Source organism: Alligator mississippiensis, chromosome 4 (genome assembly GCF_030867095.1).
Source record: "Alligator mississippiensis isolate rAllMis1 chromosome 4, rAllMis1, whole genome shotgun sequence".
NCBI classification, from domain to species: domain Eukaryota; kingdom Metazoa; phylum Chordata; order Crocodylia; family Alligatoridae; genus Alligator; species Alligator mississippiensis.
In genome coordinates, this window is record NC_081827.1 from 128,881,421 (window position 1) to 128,901,138 (window position 19,718).

Below are 19,718 nucleotides of genomic sequence, written 5' to 3' on the forward strand. Positions count from 1 at the left end.
AGCTCATTTGACAAGCTTTAGTTTAGTGCCCCTGCTGGCATTTTTAAGCACTGGGATGCTGATCCCCTGGACAAGCCACCCATGGCTCCATCCTCCTCCCCACCCTGGGTTCCACTCACCACCCTGGCTGGGCAGCGCTCCCAGTCCCTACCCCTGGCCCCACTCTCTCCCTCATGGCGGGGGCCTCTATCTGCCCCCCTCTACATCCCTTTCCTCCCCCACACCCCTTCTCCTCTGCACACTTACTTGCAGGGCACTGCTCTCTACACTGCCTGGCTGCATTTCTGTAAATCAGTCATCAGATTGGTATTGGTCACTATGGGTGGTTAATAATCAGCTATCCGTATCAGCAAGAAAATGTTTACTGGTGCACCCCTATTTGCTCCTGCCTGAAATAAGGCTGCCTTCTGACTGTCTTCCTTTTTCCTATCAGTCCTTGCTTGCAGACATAGAGGGAAGCAATGTTTAAGTCTCTTCCAGTTGACTTCACTATTTCCAAATACTTTCAGCTCATTTGGTCCTTTTAGTTACTCCATACATTTTTTTAAATTCCTGCCAGGCTTCCTAAGTTTGGGAAGGTAAACTTATTAAATATGCTATTTTCCACCCACCTGCCATGTAAACTTGCATTTCTCTTTTCCCTCTAATGTACCCCTTATATTTTCCTTCCAGGTCTTGGTCTATACATACCACTCTCCCATTATTAGTACTATGCAGAGACTGGCATGAACCAACCCACCCTTCAGAATGTAGATTTGCCCCGTGAAAAATGAGAGACTTCTGAGTGTATATTTAAAAAATATACACTCAAAACCTTGAGGTCCTACAAGCAACCTAGGTCATCATCTGGACTTTGACACACAGGAGTGGGGTTCTCAAACTGAATGGTTCAAGACTTAAGGTGATTTGGTGTCTGTTAATATTTTAGAAACTCAAGTCTTGGGCTCCCACCATCAGTGGTAATGTAAAATGCAACAGTGTATGCATCAGAAAAGTCCAACTGCCAGCACCAGAGGAGTCATATACTTATTATGAATATTAATATCCACACTAGAATAAATATTCATATGTAACAATTTCAAGTATTAAAAGTATAAAAATATTGGAGTGGAAAGAGGAGGACAGTACAGGAGAGAAAACTCATAGAAATCTGCTTTATTGTCATTTCTCCAATTCAAAGCACTGAGATAAGGTGGAAACAGTTCTGCACATCAGAGGACAACTTTGAGGGATTCTGCCATCATGATTTACCCATGTAGAATAGTGAATATATCTCCTATGTTTTGCTTGTTTCACTATATTTTCACCCAGTTGGAAAACTGCAGGAACAATATTTCCAATCACTATACCAGCCCTAAGATGGCCTAGACAGCCAACAATGTAAAATTCCCATGTATGTTGGCTGTCCCTCTGTCCTTGTGGTCTCCATTCCCATATCATATTGAGATGACAATATCTACAATATGTACAGTGTGCAGTCATGCTTCATTCCAGAGGAACAGATAAGCATGAACCTTTCTTTAACCATGTCACTGCTTCCAGTATCTCAACTGCTTAAAGTGCACATGCTCAAGTTTTTCAAGGGCCTGGGAGCTAAAGTACTGAATGCAGTTAGCCAGTGATATTGACAGCAAGTCAAGTTAAAAGTCTGATGAAGAACAGAAGAACACAAAAAACACATCCCTGGGATCTGATACACACCATGTCACTCCTCTTCTGGGAAAGAAACATGCTTATCTTTGGTTACACACATTTGCTGGGTTTTGCTACCACAGAGCTGTTGGAGGTTCCAACAATAAAATATCTGCTGGGAATCTCATGGAGAACCAATGCTGGGGGACAATAGCTACCTTATGTACCACTTCAGCACATCTCCTATACACCTGCCTCTGGTGACACTCTTCTAAATCCTCTACAATAAATTAAACGTGGTTTCCCTGATGGAAATCACCCAAAGAATGGTAGGACAGACAACACAGCTTTTTCTCCTTCACAATAAATCCTGCTGGCTTGCCAAGATGGGGCAGGAATATAATTCACATTTATCTGCCCCAGCTCCAGTAAATCTGTCCCTTTGAATCTACACAGTTGCTGCCATTAGGTAAGGTACCATGATGTGGTTCTTCTAGCTCCAAAACTCTGCATAGCAGTTCTTCTTGGCCTTTTCAATAGTTTGTTCAGAGCAGTAGTAAAAGCAAGAGCTAGTTCTCAGTACTGACCCTAAGTTCTGCTGCTCAACAGGAGCTATTATTCTGCTGGACAGCAGCCCAGCAATACTGGACAAAGCAGCAGTAGCAGATGTTGTGATCCATGCTCTTCTGAGTCTGGTTTGGCTAATGAGCCAGAGGAACCTACAAAGCATGACAGCAAGGGAGCTAAAGTAGTGACTGTGGCCTGTACCTTCATCTTTTTCATTACATTTGAGATTGTACTTTGTCACACGCTGCCGCAGACATGGAAAAAGGTCTTTAAAAATACAGATCAATACTTCCTATTATTAAGGGAAAAATCTCTGCTATAACTGCAAGGAATATGGCAGTTGCATAAAGCACACACACAAATTGACTTACAGCAATCATCTGAGCCACGTAGCTTTCAGGACCAGTGTATTCGGTTGGGTCCTTAACTTTGACAAGGACTATAAAATACAAATAATGCCACATATTGTGCTCTGACTTTATGTGCTCTTCAAATGAGACTGTCTTGTTATCAAACTTGTCTCTCTCAAGGCCTGCAAAAGACACAAAACATGATCTGATGAGCCACCCCATCAACAGGTATTTTGTTGCCTATGTAAAAGTAAACTTAAAAACATCCCCAATCTGTTAAGGAATGTTGTTAATTTAAAAAATCTATTTACATACAATAACTACCACACAAAGCCTCCAGACATAAGTGCATTTCTAGAAGAATTCTTCTGACCTAGCATTTACGCTCTTTTATGATAGTCTCTCTTAATACCAACAACAATATAATACATGTTATAGTTTTACAATCTTCCATATGAAGACTATAAAGGGTTTATGACCTCTGGCTCTGATCCTACAAAAAAGGACTACAGAAACAAGCTGCATAAGTTAGCATGTAGCAGGCAGTCTCAGTCCTGTTCTTGAAAAGATTTATGCAGGTGCTTTGTTTTTAAACATGTGAATAGTCCCACTGTCCCATCAGTAGGACAGCTGGTATGCCTTAAGTTAGCCATATAGGTAAATCGCTGAAATGTGTGCTTTAAGTTAGCCATATAGGTAAATCACTAAAAGAATCAGTGCTCTAGTCACAAAAAAAATGCTTTTTTGCAACTAGTCATGAATTAACCTAGAAATACCAATAAGGAAGAACATGGGGGAGGAACATAGTCAAGAAGGACAGGTATGCACTGTCTCAACCCTTTTGCAGCTTTGCTCTCTGACTCTTCTAATGCCTTAAGCAGAGATTAAAGCCACTTCCCACTGTATGGAGCCCCTGGACAGCTGTAGAAACATCACTGACCCACAAAAGTTTCCAGCCTTCACAGGATCAGCTTTTAGAGTGGGAAGAGATATGATTTATACTTTTCTGCCCCAGCAAAGATGAAGCACAATCAGAAATGGGTCTCTACAATGACAACACCTCACCTTCAATTGTTATGAGCTCCCCCTCCCCTTGCCCCCAAGTTTAGAGACTTAACAAATGCTCAGGTTTCGCTACATTTAACACTTTGGGGCCCAGGCTGCCATGCAAGAGCGAGCTGTATTTTCATCTGCCTCTGTTCACCAGCAAAGTCAACAGCTGAACTCAATCTTCATTTACTGGTAAGGATGTGAAAAGTGGGACAAAGGCAGCTTGACTCTCAGATCCCAAGTGGAATTCAGAGCTGCCTGCTTGAAAAGTCATCTCTTGACTTGTTAACTGTGTTTGCTGCTGAAAAGGAATACATGTAGAATCAGCCTTTATTGTTCCTACAGGATTTTTTTCCCCCAGAGGATAAGTGCTCTTTAAGCTCACTCTTATATTTACTAAGGAATATTTCTTAATAATACTTTTGCCATCCAATGTCTCCAGTTTTGTAACACCTACCGCAGGTAAAACAGGTTGTCTTAAGTATTTCCTCTTTTTTCTGTTTTTCACTCCTGAGATCAGCAAATGTGTCAATGATGACTCCAAAGATAAGGTTCAGAACAATAATGATGACAATGAAATAAAATAGGAGATCATAGACAACTCGTGCGGCAAACAAGGGTTCCTGAAACATCAACAAAGGTCCAACAGGATATACACGGAGCACACATATTAAACAAGAACATACCTTTTCATAACATGAGCTAGAGCAGAGGTAAGGAACCTTTTGCCGCTGAAGTCTATCAATTCCAACCTGACCCGACACCCCCCCCCCCAACTGTGGTCCACAAAGCTTCATCTCTGAAGTGCTAAAGCCACCTATGCTTCCCTCACTGCCACTCCTTGGCCACAGTGCCAATGGACAGGGATAAATCCTATGTGAGGGTAAGAGTAGGCACAAGACAGCAGCAGGGAGGGCTGCAAAGGGGGTGGGTAGCACAGTGCAGTTGTGGGACTCCAATCCCCTATGCTGCCTTGGGTTGGATTGAATCTTCACAGGCCAGATCCAACCTCATTATGGGCCATAGGCTGCCAAACCCTGAGCTAGAGTAAAACAAGGTCCAAATGCCTAGTTCTCTGCTTTGTGCCAAATTCTGTTTGCTTTACATAAGTAGCCTAATCAAAGCCAAGGGATAAATCTTATGACTACATAATCAGAAACTGGTTTTATATACAGCCCCTTTGGGTCTTCTGTATTTTTCTAGTAGTGCCAACATTTCCCATCTTTCCCCCGTCTCATCACAGCTTCGCACTTCCATACTGCAGTCATCTTCCTTCTGAGGAAGGCTGGGCAGGTATCTTAGCAACACCCCTCTTACATCACGGCTGGCAAGAAACAGCAGCCAATTAAAAAAGCTCAAGTCTAGAAGTCATAAACCGTGCATTCTGTTCCTCACAGTGTCACTGATTTACCAGATGAACTTGAGCAAGTCACAATCTCTCTGTGTCTCAGATGTAAAATAAGGATAATGATATTTTCCTTCATGAAGTGTTTTGAATATAGACTATAATTGCTAAATATAAAGTACCTTTTTTAAAGCTCAAACATGTCAACAGAGTGGCTCTTTATGCCAGTAGACTATGGATCAGGCTCTAAGTTACTATGACTAATACAAATAAAAGCCAAAAAAGCCAAGTGCTCTCCTGTAGTTCTTTCAAAATCTTGCTGCCTGGAAAGCATGAGATCATACTTGTGCCTTTAACAGCAGTCTTTACAGTGCAGAGCACAAGCCACTGAGTAGTTGTTTCCTTGTATATACCACAGATTACAAACTAAGAAGAATGTAATCTACTGACATTCTAATACTATAAAAGCCTAAGTCAGTCTGTCTGTCCATAACGCTTTATTTGCACTCTGACTGGATGATGGAAACAGCCAATCACAGTGTTCCAAGTGTAGGGGAGCGCCACCATGATTCCAAAGCCATACTGAGGACTGGACAGAGGATGGGGGAATCAAGGTCAACAGTGCTGGCCTCAATTCCCCCACCCTGCTCTTTGTAAGAGGCAGAACAGCAGCAGCATGGAGTATTAGGTGGCAGCACTTCATCCCAGCCCCCTCCCCACCTCCGTCATTCTTGACAGGCAATTGGCTAGATATTCTTAAATGTATTGAATTTGTGGTAAACTTTTGGAAAGTCATTGTTACATGTGAAATCCTATTTAGACTTAAACGTTAGCACAGTATGTTTCTTAGATGAGTAAATAATGGGATCCATTCCAGGGCAGATGCTAGATTATATCTCAGTTAACTCTAAACTTTATGTGTTACAACTCAGAGTCCCAACACATAGTCATCAATCAACTCCTTTCAAAAGTTTTCATTTATGCTTCCTACTATAAATAGAAACCTGATCCAATCTGGCAGTACTTCTTAGCAGTGCTTGTAAGACTGTGATACCTTCCTGGAAATCTGGAGCATAACTAACACCTGGAGTTTCCTTCCTTATGTAAAATCATTGCACTGAGTTTACCTGTTCCCATTGAGTATTCCAGCTGGTATGTAAAAAATGTATTGATAAACCATCTATTCAATACTAAAATATTGCCTATGTTCCTTAAAAGTTGCTTTGGTGCTCACCGGACATAAAAACCTTCAAGTTAGACAAACACTTACATTTTTGGAAGGCTTTCTCAGTACATCCCCCACGCCACCACCATTTCTCAGCCCTTGGTTTAACACAGTAACAATGCACATGAGCAGAGTGTCACAGGTCCTCTCGATTCCATCTTCTTCCTCTTCTTCACCTACAAACACAAGGAAAGGTTTGCAAATCAAAGCACTGACTGACTACTCCTAGCACAGCAACAGTCTATTTATTAAAAAAGTGACTGCAGCAGTACTTTTGACTTTCACTCTGCAGTTACAATTTAGCTCAGGTTTGAAGTTACAACGTTATAGTGTTTGATAGTGTACACACTTATTATGGTAAGAGGTGGTGAGGATCCTGATTGGTTCACCTACAGGTAACCCCTATAACATCAACACTGCAAGCTTTAAGAGTACTCCCACTAGATTCCATGAGGCAGCTTTCTCAATGGGCCCTTAAGTGCATAGCTGATATATAGAGAAGGTATGTAAAAGGGAAATTAGAGGCGCATTCAGTGAAGGGCTGTCTCTTGTGTATTCATTCTGTTACATCCTTATGTGAGAGCTAGCATTATGAGTTATTAAAGAGGGGCTGGTTTATACACTATCAAACACTATAACGTTGTAACTTCAAACCTGAGCAAATGAAAAGCCTCCCACTGACTTCCATAGGTACAGGACTGGGCTATAGGAAGCTGAATACTTGGCTTCAATCCCTATACCTATCACAGAACTGTTGCGTGTCATTAGTCAATCTACATGCTCTTAGATTGTATCATAAGTGTGTGAACATGTAGAAGGGCCTTTTGTAACAAATTCCTAGAGGAATTCTGACTTAGGCAGAATCCTTCCCATCACTCCTATATTGCATTAGCAGTATCAGCAGCCCGTTAAAGAGGGCAGTGTGTATTCTCTCCCCATCCCCTGCTGGCTGGCAGGTAAAAGGAGGGTCAGGATCATGGCCTACCCTTTTTCTGCTCCTCCTCTTCCCTTTCTCTTTAGGGAGGCAACTCATTCAAGCTGTGTTACTGCCTTGCCTTAAGGGTAGTGTTTCTCTCTATTCTACATGATCGTAACATGAGATTTTCAGAAATAAAATTTTTATAAACATAAATTTTCTGCTTTCATGGCTAACTGAAATAGTGTATTTAAGAAAATGCTTTGAAAATATCATATTTGAGGCCCTGAGATGCCTTTGATAGACTGAACTGAATGACTTCCAGAAGCCGAAACCTCAAATTGCAGATAATATTTTATATTTTCAGTGCTGATTTATATAACTCCTACCAGACAGAAAGGTACAGTCAGATAGACACCATGCTGGAAGGGAGGGACTTACATCCCCAAAGGGGTATAAAAAGCCTCTTACTGCTTTTTATCTACTTAATCCAATTTATATTAAACGCAGGGTGTAGAAAAGCCACTAGGGGCAAAAACAAAGTAAGGGCTAGATTTAAAGGCCAGGGACCCTCTCCCCTGGCCACAACATAATTTTTCTGGAACTAATGTTTCAGGACTTACCTAGTGTTAGGTACATGGATAGCATGGTTAGGTACATGGTAGTGTTAGCTACTTGGCTGCCTAGGTGGCTAAAGTGCAGCCTCCTGCGCTTGTTCAGAAGTCTACCCTCTGCCTGAGCATAGCTACAAAGAATCCATACACTGCAAGAGTGCCAAACATTGCCATTATGTAGCTACAGAAGTGCCACTTAGGTGCATAAAGGCAAAACAAGACTTTGCCCTGTATGAATATAGTGCAAAAGGAACAAAACATAGAAAATCAAACTCCTTTAAAGAGATGCTATCAATATAACCTCCCTACACCCCAATCTGTGAGCTGAACATTCTTTATTTTGTTTTACATGTTCTTGGAGAGGCTTTCTTCAGGAGCATGAGGGTATGTTCCAGGAGATGATGGAAGGCAGAATAGAGCTTTCTGAGCTGACTCGCTGACTGAGCTGAACTGGGTAAATCTGTTCCTGTTGAATGTTTTTTAATGTTCCTTGTTGTGTTGTGCTGTTCTAAGACTAAGTAACAGAGCACCTAATGATCTTACATAGGCCCTTCTTAATTAGTATTTAAAGCTAAGGGGAATAAAAATAAATTAAAATGTAGGCTTTCTGTAAATGAAATAGGAGGAAATAATATTTTATACTTTTTGTTTGCGTGCTTACTCTATGCTGATGGCAGCACTAACTACACTCAGTTCACTATTTCCCCTTCTATCTATGTGGTTCATTCATATATCCACAGGGGATGGAAAAGCATATTTTAAAACCTTAATTTGGTTGTAAAGCATACCAATCAGTCAGGGAGGGGTGAAGCATGTAAAACTATATTTTGTCTTATTTGGCTGTATTTCTAGTTGACAGTGTCACTGAATTTGGGTCTTCAAGTTAAACTGAAATCCTCATTCCAGATACTGAAAAAAGATGTATGCAAACACTCAGTAATATATGAAGTGTTATTACAATCAATTTTGGAGATCCTAACAGGGAGCCAATAGCTGCTCCCTCACTACAGGTGAAGCATATCAGCAGCAAGATTTTCTGATCAGTGAACTTAGTTAAAAGGAAGGTACTTTTCTTCTTGTACACTCAAATATATTATGATCAAGCATTTGATTCTGAGAGATGAAGAATACCAGTGTATTTGGAAATCAGTTGTGGGTAGCCCTTCCACACTAGCTATGCTGCCAGTGCAGTGCCCAAAAGTTGAGCACTTCTGACAACAGTCAGAGTATGGACAGATATTCATTTGTACTACTATAAATTGCCTCAGGCCTTTCTAGTCCAACAGTTCTCAATATTTTTAGGCCCAAAGCACCCCTAGATAGATTCAAGATGCCCCTGGATAAACTTGAGGAACTCTTCAGAAAATGCCAGCTCTTAGCTTGCACTATATTTTTGACTACAGAAATACAAAACAGTGGTTTTTCTGTTGCAAAGAACTAAGACTGCAACTATGGATTTCTGGACAACTGTTGTATCCTGGTTGAGAATCCCAATCTAGTGCTACAAAAATATGGCACTATGGTGGTATATCCTGGCTGGAGAACTACAAAGTCACACCAAAGACATGATCTCCACCAGCTGGGTGAGCTTTCAGGGAGCCATCTGCTCTCTATGCTCAGAGTACTGCGGGATGCTGGGGAGTCCTACAAACCCCTATGCTGCCATATGTAACTAAACAGACATAACATATGGTACTACATAATATATTACTACCAAGTTCCTTTTTGAAAGTACTACTATTTTGTTGTCCTTTCCCCATCTTCACAGTCCTACAAAAACAACTTGAACAGCTATACGGTCATTTTTTGTAGCATGTCAAGGGCTTATATAGCAGTACAAATGTTAATGCATTACCATGGCCACTCCTTTCCATATGAAAAGTCTCTTCTATGATGTATTACATTACAAATTCCTCTATTTTACCTTATCAGTTCTGAGGAGCTTGTATACTAACCCGGATTAGTAATTGGTATTGAAGTAGAACAGTTCTCTTTTGTACATGTTTTCAGCATTGATGTTAGGGTTGTGGTAGGAACTTCTCCTGGGCCTGATAAAATAAAAAGTGATTTATTGACAGGACATTTGCTATGAAGTACAAATATTAGGTATAGGAGTTCTATTGAAATACAGTTTAAAATCTCAGATCTTTTGAAGGGAATCACTGATTGAAAAAAAAATTAAAAGGAGAGGAATGAATCAGATCACTTCAGAAATAATGCAGGATCAACAACTCAATGCTATCAAAAGGAAGAAAAACACAGTTTTATATTAACCTTACATCACAACTCTCTACTGCATCTCCCTAAATTAATGAATCTACATCAAATGCTCCTCCTTCTAGTTGGAAAGAAATATATTCAAAGCAAAAAAAACCCTGTTAGATATGAAAATAATGTCAGTTTTCAAACTATGATATAAATTATTCACAAAAGCTGATGAGAAGGACAAAGAGCTGATATTCAGTTTTCCTCAATGTAGGCTATTTAAGAGTTTAAGGATAAAAACACAGTTTGATATTCATTTGTAAATATGTGTGGGTTTTAGTAAAATACTAATTTAACATTCCCAAAGTGGATAAGCACATATATCAGCTTGATTTCATCAGAAACCAATTTTGTGTGTGTCATAGTTAATTTACTGCATTTCAGATAAGGGCTGCTAAAAAATAACCAGCAAAAATTGTGACAAAACCGACCGATGGTTTAAATAATGGTATGAGGTAAACTAGGAGTTAAGCATGGAACACAGATGTAGCAAATGGACAGCTGTAACAATCATACTGATATCAAACCATACCAATACAAGCTGTTAACAGTGCAACTTCTACACCCATATGATACTGCAGCAATATAAAGCTAGCAAAACCACACACACAAACTTTAACTCACATACATTTAGAGTGAAAGTTGGGCAGTTTAGCTCATTTGTGTCCCTAGAGGATCATGAAGATGGAATATTTAGAGTATTGCACTCATGAGTCCCTTTATGGAGGCTAATGTGTACGTTTGTCCACATACACATTCTTTGCTTTTTTCTTATCTGGGTAGTTTATTAACCTAACCTTTTAAATGCATTTTTGGTACAGTAAAACCTCATTAATTTGAAATGCAGGGGACCAAAAAATACCAACTCTGAAATAAATGGGTTTGACAAACGTGCCAGTAGTGATTTGATGTATCCAAATGACTATAGGTACATACAGACTTAGTTCATTCATGTGTGGGCCTTACTAACTGATAAGAACAAAATGACTAATTAAGCACACTTCATGGGCGCGTCCACATGAGCATGCACGTGCCTCTTGCCCCGCCTCAAACCCCTTTAAGGCGGGGCAACAGGCACGTGCAGGAATGAAAAAATGTTCCCTGAGGGGCAAGTTTGCAGCGCGGGGAGAATATTAGACCCCTGGATATCCAGGGGCCTAAAAAAATCGAAGCTGAGATAACCAGAGGCTGGGTCCTCCATGGAGATGCTCTGGCTGCCAGAGTGTCTCTATGGTTGCCCCCTCACCCTGACGCTGAAACATGCGGCGGGCCAGGCCGCATGTTTCAGCACCAGGGCTCCAGTCCTGGTGAGTAAGGGGTCGGGGGGGCTGGAGTATGGGGGAGGGGACCATGGAGGGGAACCCCAAATGGCTCCGCCCACTCCCCCAGCCTCCTGACCCCTGCTGCAGCCAGCCCCTCCCCCCGCCAGCCCCCCCAAGACCCCACCCCCTGCCGCAGCCGACCTCTCCCCCCGCCAGCCCCCCAACCCCTGCTGCGGCTGGTTCTTGCCCCCACCAGCCCCCCCGAGACCCCCGACCCCTGCCATGGCTGGCCCCTCCCACTGTCAGCCCTGCCCCCCGAGGCCCCAACCCCTGTTGGGGACAGCCCCTCCAAGGCCCCTGACCCCTGTCAGCCCCTCTCCCCAGGGGGCTCAGTGGGGCAGCCATTGGGGGGGCTGCAGTAGCTGGTCAGTAGCTGGTCAGGGATAAGGCCAGGTGAGACAGCAATCGGGGTGCTGGGATGGGGCACATGGGCCTTGCAGGGGGGGTGACAGCCCCTATGGGGGCCATTTGGCCCCCTTTGGGGGGCTGTACCCCTTGTGTGGGGCCGAACCCCCTGTTGGGGGGCCAAATCCCCTATTGGGGGGGCTGAACCCTTTGTGTGGGGGCCAAACCCCTTGCGTGGGGGCCAAACCCCCTTTTGGGGGGCTGAACCCTTTGTGTGGGGGCCAAACCCCCTGTTGGGGGCCTGAACCCCCTGTGTGGGGGTCTGAATTCCTTGTGTGGGGGACGAACCAACTGTTGGGGGGCTGAACCCCCTGTTGGGGGGGCGTAGCCCTTATGTGGGGGCTGAACCCTCTGTTGGGGGTCCGAACCCCTGTGTGGGGGCTGAATCCCCTGTTGGGGGGCCGTAGCCCTTGTGTGGGGGACGAACTCCTTGTGTGAGGGCCATCGCCCTGTGAGAGGGCAGCAAAATTTTCATGAATTCATGAAACCTGTATTTAGAGTTCACTTTATTATTATGATAATAGACTTGCTTTAACAGTGTAGATATATCAATAAAACATTGTCCAACTGATCACTGTCTCTGTCTCACTCTCTCTCTCTTTATAGTGGTCTTTTGTTTTACTTGTGGAGGAACACGGATTTGGGGGTATTTTAGAGAGTGACTTCAGGATTTTTTTTATCAGGGATTTTTCAGTTTTCCAATAGGGAACACCAGAATTCCTGCTAGGGAGGCCAGTGGCAGGACCCTGCCTGCTCAGACCTGGCACCTTGGACCCAGCTGGCTGTGGCTGACCTCCTGGCCAAATGGGGCCAGGAGGACATGCTTTGACAGTTCAAAGCAGACCACCACACCCAGAACATCTTCTGGGTGATAGCTAGCCAGATGGCTGGGCAGGGAGTGCACATGGTAGTAGTGCCGCACAAAGGCCAACCCTGCAACCGCAGTCCACTGGCAGCTGGCCCAGAGGGGCAGATGCCTCTACTGGCTCTGCAGTCCCCATCTGAGCCTGGCAGGTGCACAGCAGGTCACAGCCAGGCAGTAGCCCCAACTGCCAGGCTGCTGCAGTGGGTAGAGGGTGCAGGGAACTCTCTGGGCTGCTTCAGCAGTCCAGCTGGCACAAGGGATAGTGTCCCCAGGTACCAATTGGCTGGGCCCCAGAAGCTCCTGAGAGCTAGTAGCCCTGAGCTACTTGCCAGGGAGGCTTTTTATACTGCTGGGGCCAGGACAGGGCAGCTTTTTATACTGCTGGGGACAGCACAGGTGCTGGCCCTGGGCTCTAGCTCCCCCTGGATACAGATCCAGGAGGAGCCAGGCAGAGTTATTTTGCCCCAAGTGGCACAATTTGATCCACAACAAAGTGCATGTCTGAGCACGTGTGCTGAAGCAAAAAGCCCTGGCTCAAATTTGCACTGCCTGTATTTGAGCTGCTGCAAGTGCATGTGTTTGCATGTGTGGACCCGCCCCATGGGATGTAACACAAGGATTTCCTAATGTAGACCAGCAGCAATGATCTAGGGGCCCTTTTTCTTTGCTTAGATCTGTCTACATGAGGAACTGTCCTGCCAACCCTTCCCAATCCCACCAAACCCCCAACAGATCTGGCATCCCTGATCCCATATAACCAACCTGAACCTGACAGCCCTTAATCCCCCTCCCAATCATGGATGCAGGTGGGGCTGCTGCCTCTACCTCCTGGCCCTGCAGACTCATCTGTGCCTTGGCGCTTGCTGTTTTGAGTCCCAGCTGCTCTGTGTGCTCCTGCCCCCTTGGGCACTCCCAGCCTCCAGAGATTCCCATGATAGGGAGGTCCCCAGGCCTGCCGCGTACTGCCTGCAGAGGTGGGTCCTCATGCCTGGCCACCCCTCTATGAGGTGGCCTTGTACTGCAAGGCAGGAGGGATGCAGCACCCACCCTCCTTCCGGTCATCACCTGCCAGGCTCTTACCACATGGGGCTACCAACCAGAACTGCATCATGGTCTGTAGCCTGAAAAACTGCAGTTTGGGACAATTGGGGGTTGGCCCAGGAGTTCCCAAGGGGGTGGGAGTATGTGGACCAGCCAGGGATCAGGACAGCAAATGCTATGGTGCAGGGTAGTCTTCATACGGGTGGGAGGTAGGGGCAGCAGCCCCAGCTAGATGAATGATCAGGGACGGTGGTGGTTGGCAGGATCAGGAGAAGTTTCATGGGATCACAGATGCCAGATCTGTGAGGAGTTTGGTGAAGTTTGGGTGGGTTGGCAGGACAGCTCCACACTTAGACTGATCCAAGCAAAAGGAACAGGGCCCCTAAGTCATTTCTGCTGGTCTACACTAGGAACTCCTTGTGCTACCTCCCATGAAATCTGCTTGTTTAATCCCTGAGGTAACTCCTCACTTTGTTCTTATCAGTTAGTAAAGTCTGCACGTAGGTGAACTATCGGTATGTTTATTTTAAACCCATTTACAGTATTTAAAGTTGGTATTTTTTGGTTCCCTGCATTTTGAATTAATGAGGTTTTCCTGGTCCAAGGGACCAGAAAACAGTTTGGAATTTCAAAGTAGATGTATTTCAAATTATCCACGTGGTAAGGCATACAAAAACTCATCCTTCTGGCTGGGGAGTGAAAATAGCTTCAAGGTATCTAACACTTTGAACTACCTAATATTGAATTAATGAGGTTTTACTGTATCCAATTAACCTATCATCCAGTATCACCAGTATATTTTTTTGACTAGATGCTCAGTGCAGAAAGCCAGAGAAAATGTTCCAGGTCAGAAAAATCTGTAAAGTACCCAACAAAAGACATGCAGAAACATGGGAACTGCCACTCTGGATCAGACCACTGGTCAACTGTGTCTCCAACAGTGGCCGCAATTGCCTTTTGAAATCAAACTTCAAATTCTTGGTCTAAGCTAAAACATTTGCATGACTTTTACAGTTAATGTAAGCCAACTCAGCTTTATTATGTTCTCCAAAAGTAGAAAACAAGGAGAGTTCAAGAAATTTGTCAGATTCTTTCCTTTTGGCTCACATATATCAACAAAATAGATTTATTAATACTTCACCTTTGACATATGCAGAGCCCTGAAGCAGCTTAGAGCTTTGTTTGAATGCGTTCCGTTTTGAAATAATAAAATCACAAATATTTGACTGGCATACAGAGTATATAAAGAATGGGCAGGGACCTATGAGCTACTGAGTGAGTTTTAGTAGGTATGAGGTGTTTGGTGAATTAATAACAAGATGGCCCTTATTCTCCACAGAGGAACCCTAACTTCATTGAAGTTAGTGGAAAAATTCTCCCAGATTTCAGTGGGGCCAGAGCTTTGCCTTAAATGTACTGTGTATTGAAGTTCAATTGCCTTAACGAAAGTTCCAGAAAGATTCCTATCAGCAGAGGTAGATTTTATAATTGGGTGATTTTTTAAAATCAAATCCATACATTTACTAAACTTGTTATAATTGTATACACTGTCATAATGAAATACACATAAAGCAATACATCCTATATTTATGGCTCAATAAAAAGGCTGTATTTAACATTCTATGACTTTCCTAATGAGTGAAAAGTGTGTAACATTTTTTAAAAAATTCAACATGAATTTGAAGAGAAAACAGGAAAAAAAAAAGCAATTAAATTTGTTGGTGAGAAGGAAGTTTGAGAAGGATGTTGATGTGAAGGTGAAAGCCATACCTGCAGCAGGAGTTCTGTTTTTCAGTCTGTCTACCTCCATGGTGAAGTCATCCTTTAAGAACAGGAAACCAATGATTGAGAAGAGGTAGACTAGGATAAGAGCTAGCACTGCAGTGAGGATAATGGAGCGACCATTTCGTGTAACACTTTTTATAACATTTAGCAAAGTCTCCTCTCTGTACACCAAATCGAACAGCTAGGGAAAAAAACAAGACAGAGACAGATGAATGAAGGCAATGCAATATAGAAATGTGACATGAGAACACAACCCCAGTTTGGGAATTAAACCTAAGGCATATTCTGACCCCAGATACATAAGTATAAAACTTCTATTGACTGCAGTGGGCACTCTGCATGCCTACATGGAAAGAGAATGTGGCATACGATTTTAAACTTTATTAGTGCATCTTAGAGTGACACCCAGAATTTAGAGGACTAGAATATGTTAGGTATGGGCCTGGTCTAGACTGGCAATATCCAGAATCAACACCCAACTGGTTGTTGAAATTGGTTACTATATCTGCAGTAGAACAAACCAAATCCCAGATTTGAACATCTCTAGGTTATGGAGAAGTCTAAATGTAAATTCATATTTTTCAGGTTGGGCCCATCACTTACATGTGCACATGCACACACACACACACACACACACACACACACACACACACACAGATCTGAGCTCCAAATCCTGCATTTGCATAGAAGTAATTTGGATTGGCTGGAACTGGCTGAGTAGTTCCTATAAGCTTATAGGACTCATAGTTAAAGTTACTCATTTATGAAGGCAATTGCAGGATCAGGGCTGCAAACATTGTAAGAAAAAAGGAAAATTAATCGTATAACATTTGAAAAGTACATTCTTATTTATATATAACATTTGAAAAGTATATTCTTATTTATCTGGCACCATGTGCTTTCCTGATTTTGATGACAAAACCCTAAAGATACAATTAATACCATATTTACTTGACTATAAGATGACCCTGAATAAAAAACACCACATCAATAATTAAATTTGGTATATGCAAAATGTATAAATTTGTTACAATTTTGCAGGTATGGAATCTAATTATTGGAGGTTTGCCTAAAATTTGTCCCCCCTCCCACTGCTATAGCAGGGAAAATAACTGTGCGCATGTGGGGGGTGGGGGCTAGGTAGCCCTCTGGGCCTCAACTTCTACATCTTCTTCCCCCCTTACAGTCAGGTTCTGGTCTCCCTGAGCACATGGAAGTAAGGGGCAAATATGAAAAGACTGACCTTGGAATAAACATAGAGGCAAATTACTATGGGTATCTATAGACTTAGTTCATCCAGAATTGGTGCAGTTTACCGTTTTTGAAATTGCTTCAAGTTTCAGCAGTTTTATGCCTACTTATATATAGCACAAATTATGCATATTAGCCCAAAAGCCCCATGATTTACCATATAAAAAAATTGGGCTGGTCCCCAGCAGAGTCAACAGCATTTCAAGACATGGTAATCCCACACCTCTACACTGCCCAAGTATGCACATGTATTCCAAATATCACCCCTAAAGGATCCATGTGCTAATTAGCCCCCCACTCATGACTGGAAGTGGGTGTTCTTGTCACAAGTCCTCAGATCCTCCAAAAATGTATATGAAGATGAGGCACAGGACAACCTGGTCCAGCTCTGCCTCATGGAGGGCAGGGACATACTAATCATATGAGACAGGCTGAGAGAGGGAGCAACAAAGGGATTCTGGATTAACTGTTTGGGGCCCCGTTTTGTGATGTTTACCAGACATTTAAGGCTGGTGAAGAAACATGAATCACTGGAAATAAGAAAGACTAGAAGAGTCTGCTGCAGGAGAGAAGAGGAAGTTAAACTGTATTCACTGTAGTGGCTGCCTCTGACTTGAAAAAGAGTTGGTGCTGAGTGGGGCTGAGAGGAATGGGCACTATCACATATCTTATTAGATGAGTTATACTATTCTATGCTTGTGGTAGGTTCCCAATCAGTATGTTTCCCCAGCATGGGCTATGTATTTTACAGTCATGCTCAGTGTGGACTGCACTTAATCAGCTTCACACTTGACTTCCATTACTGAGCATATGCTGATTTTGGCAGCTTTTTAATAACAGACAATATATTTAAGGAGGTTTCCTTGTATGCAAATGTAAGATGAGGAGCTATCTTATATCTGAGTAAATATGGCAATAATAATGATAATAAATGCATTAAAATAGTCTTTTTTATTCTACAGTGTTATTTATGTTTTATAGCTCCTTGGGCTTTATTTCCAATATGTTTAGTTTTATATCAAAACACACAAATCACAGATATAAAATGGTGCATACTAATTTATCAAGATTGCCCATAGTAAACTGTATTAATTACATTGCATAATTTTCTGAAATCCACACCCTTGTGAGGGAATTAATTATGAAGAAAAAAAGGAAAGAAAACTATTTTTCATTCCATTCTAGATTAAGCTTAAAATGAGAAACAAAAATAAGAGTTTTTAATATTTCTGTTACAAAGTGAATGTGTGTAAGCAATTAGGGAATGTTTACAATTACAAGGAATCATGGACATTTGTCACTCAAAAACAGCCACTGAAAAAACTTAGTTGCATATTAGCATTTCTTAAGGCTTTTCACACTGTGAACTATAGAGGAAGATAGAGATCTCCTTAAGCACATTGAAGGAATAATAGATTCTCTGGGGATATATATTTTTAAGCCAGGCAGCAATTAGTGAGAGATTCCTGCTAATTTTAAAGGGAGTCCTGTGGCTAACACACTGAGTAAAATCCTGTCCTGACTGAAATCAATGACAGTTTTGCAACTGACTTCAGTAGGGCCAAGGATTTCACCCAGAGAATCCATGCCAAATCTTGAGAATTTATAAAACAGAACCTCATTATAGGCACAGCACCACTTCTGTTGATTTCAGTAACACCTGGACAAGTGTTGGGCAGCACAGATTTAGCCTATGAAATCCTGACTCCAACAGGAATTTTGCCATAGTAAGGATGGAAGCCTGCTAACTGTAGTGTAGAAAGCAAGCTCTGCACAAAACACAGTAATTATTGGACATAATCTTGATTGTTCAGGAAACTGAAAGGAATACTATACTGAGTATAATGGAAAGTAAAAGCCATTTAACTGTACAAGATTGTATATAATCTCTCCAGAAGGTTTGTGCACTACAGAATAAAATGAAAGTGATTAAAAAATACTTAAGAACAGCAAAGAGGGTTTTTAAGGCTGTTCAGCTTGAAGGGAACAGTTAGATGACTTTCAAAATTATGTTTTATATAGAGTTCCTTTGAATTCACCTGCATCCTATTATAAAAGGAATTGCATGCAAGTAACTGAACTTGAAAGAACTGAAAGAAGTACTCATTTAAGATGCTGAATCTGCAGGTAGATGGCAGATGCACCCCACCCCTCACCAATAGTGAAACAAGTTGTTGTTATTAATCATATTTACTATGGCAGCATCTACAGACAAAGTGAGATCAGGACCTCATGGTACCAGCATTGAAATCCCACTGTGGTGCAGTAGTAGACAGTGTCTGTACTCAGCCACTTAGAATATAAATAGACAAGATGGAGATATGGGGTAGGGGAAAGCATACCGCATACACATGTAATGTTGGCAATGGCTGGGGCAAAGAGCAGGCTGTTTGATGGTTTTTTGGAAAGGATCATATAGGCTTTCACAGATACTAAGTCCTAAAGGAAATGAATTCCAATGAAAAGAGTATTCCTAAGAGGTAGCAGCACAACAGTTTGCTAAAAATACTTATGATTTGGCATGATTGTAAGGAAGAAATCGGACAGCTTCATGCTTAACGGTAATTTCTATTTTTTCAAAGTTTTCCCCACACAAAGACACATACTTACCAAGAAACTGTAGAAGAATTCATGCACGCACAGACCCAGCATGCAAACCAAGACATAGGCTACATGATAGAGGAAGGCCATGTCCATAATAACTGCTCTGTAGCCACGTGTGAATGTTCCACGGTTTCCAACAAAACTCACCAAAAATACTATTTTGTTACAAAGCTGTGGGGGATGACAAGGTTAGAATCACTACATTGAAATAATATTATATATTACTTGCATCATTGTACCTACATGCCCTAGTCATGGGCCAAAACTCCACTGTGTTAGGATCTGCACAATGAAAAAATATGGCCCCTAATTAAACAGCTTTTCCTAAGTCAAGAGAAAACTGGAAACTGCACTAGCAGCCTGAAGAGCTGTGTTGTGCCAAAGCAATTACAAAACCATTTTCTCAGTTTTTCTTTTCATTTCATTCCAGTTGCTCATATGGACACCACACACAACAACCTGTTATGCCATGCATGACATG

At 42.2% G+C, this 19,718-nt stretch overlaps 1 protein-coding gene across 5 annotated transcripts in view; it reads right to left on the reverse strand.

Annotated features, from left to right (window-relative positions):
- Positions 1-19,718, reverse strand: part of ITPR2 (inositol 1,4,5-trisphosphate receptor type 2) — a 425,347-nt gene that overhangs the window by 36,978 nt on the left and 368,651 nt on the right. For all 5 annotated transcript variants that reach the window (XM_019498344.2, XM_006270092.4, XM_014607327.3 and 2 more), the window contains 6 exons: positions 19,244-19,408; positions 15,368-15,563; positions 9,655-9,747; positions 6,215-6,345; positions 4,057-4,222; positions 2,571-2,731 (listed from right to left, as the gene is read on the reverse strand). In XM_019498344.2, the coding sequence (XP_019353889.1) occupies positions 2,571-2,731; positions 4,057-4,222; positions 6,215-6,345; positions 9,655-9,747; positions 15,368-15,563; positions 19,244-19,408 (912 nt within the window). The remainder of the gene's footprint in view (positions 1-2,570; positions 2,732-4,056; positions 4,223-6,214; positions 6,346-9,654; positions 9,748-15,367; positions 15,564-19,243; positions 19,409-19,718) is intronic.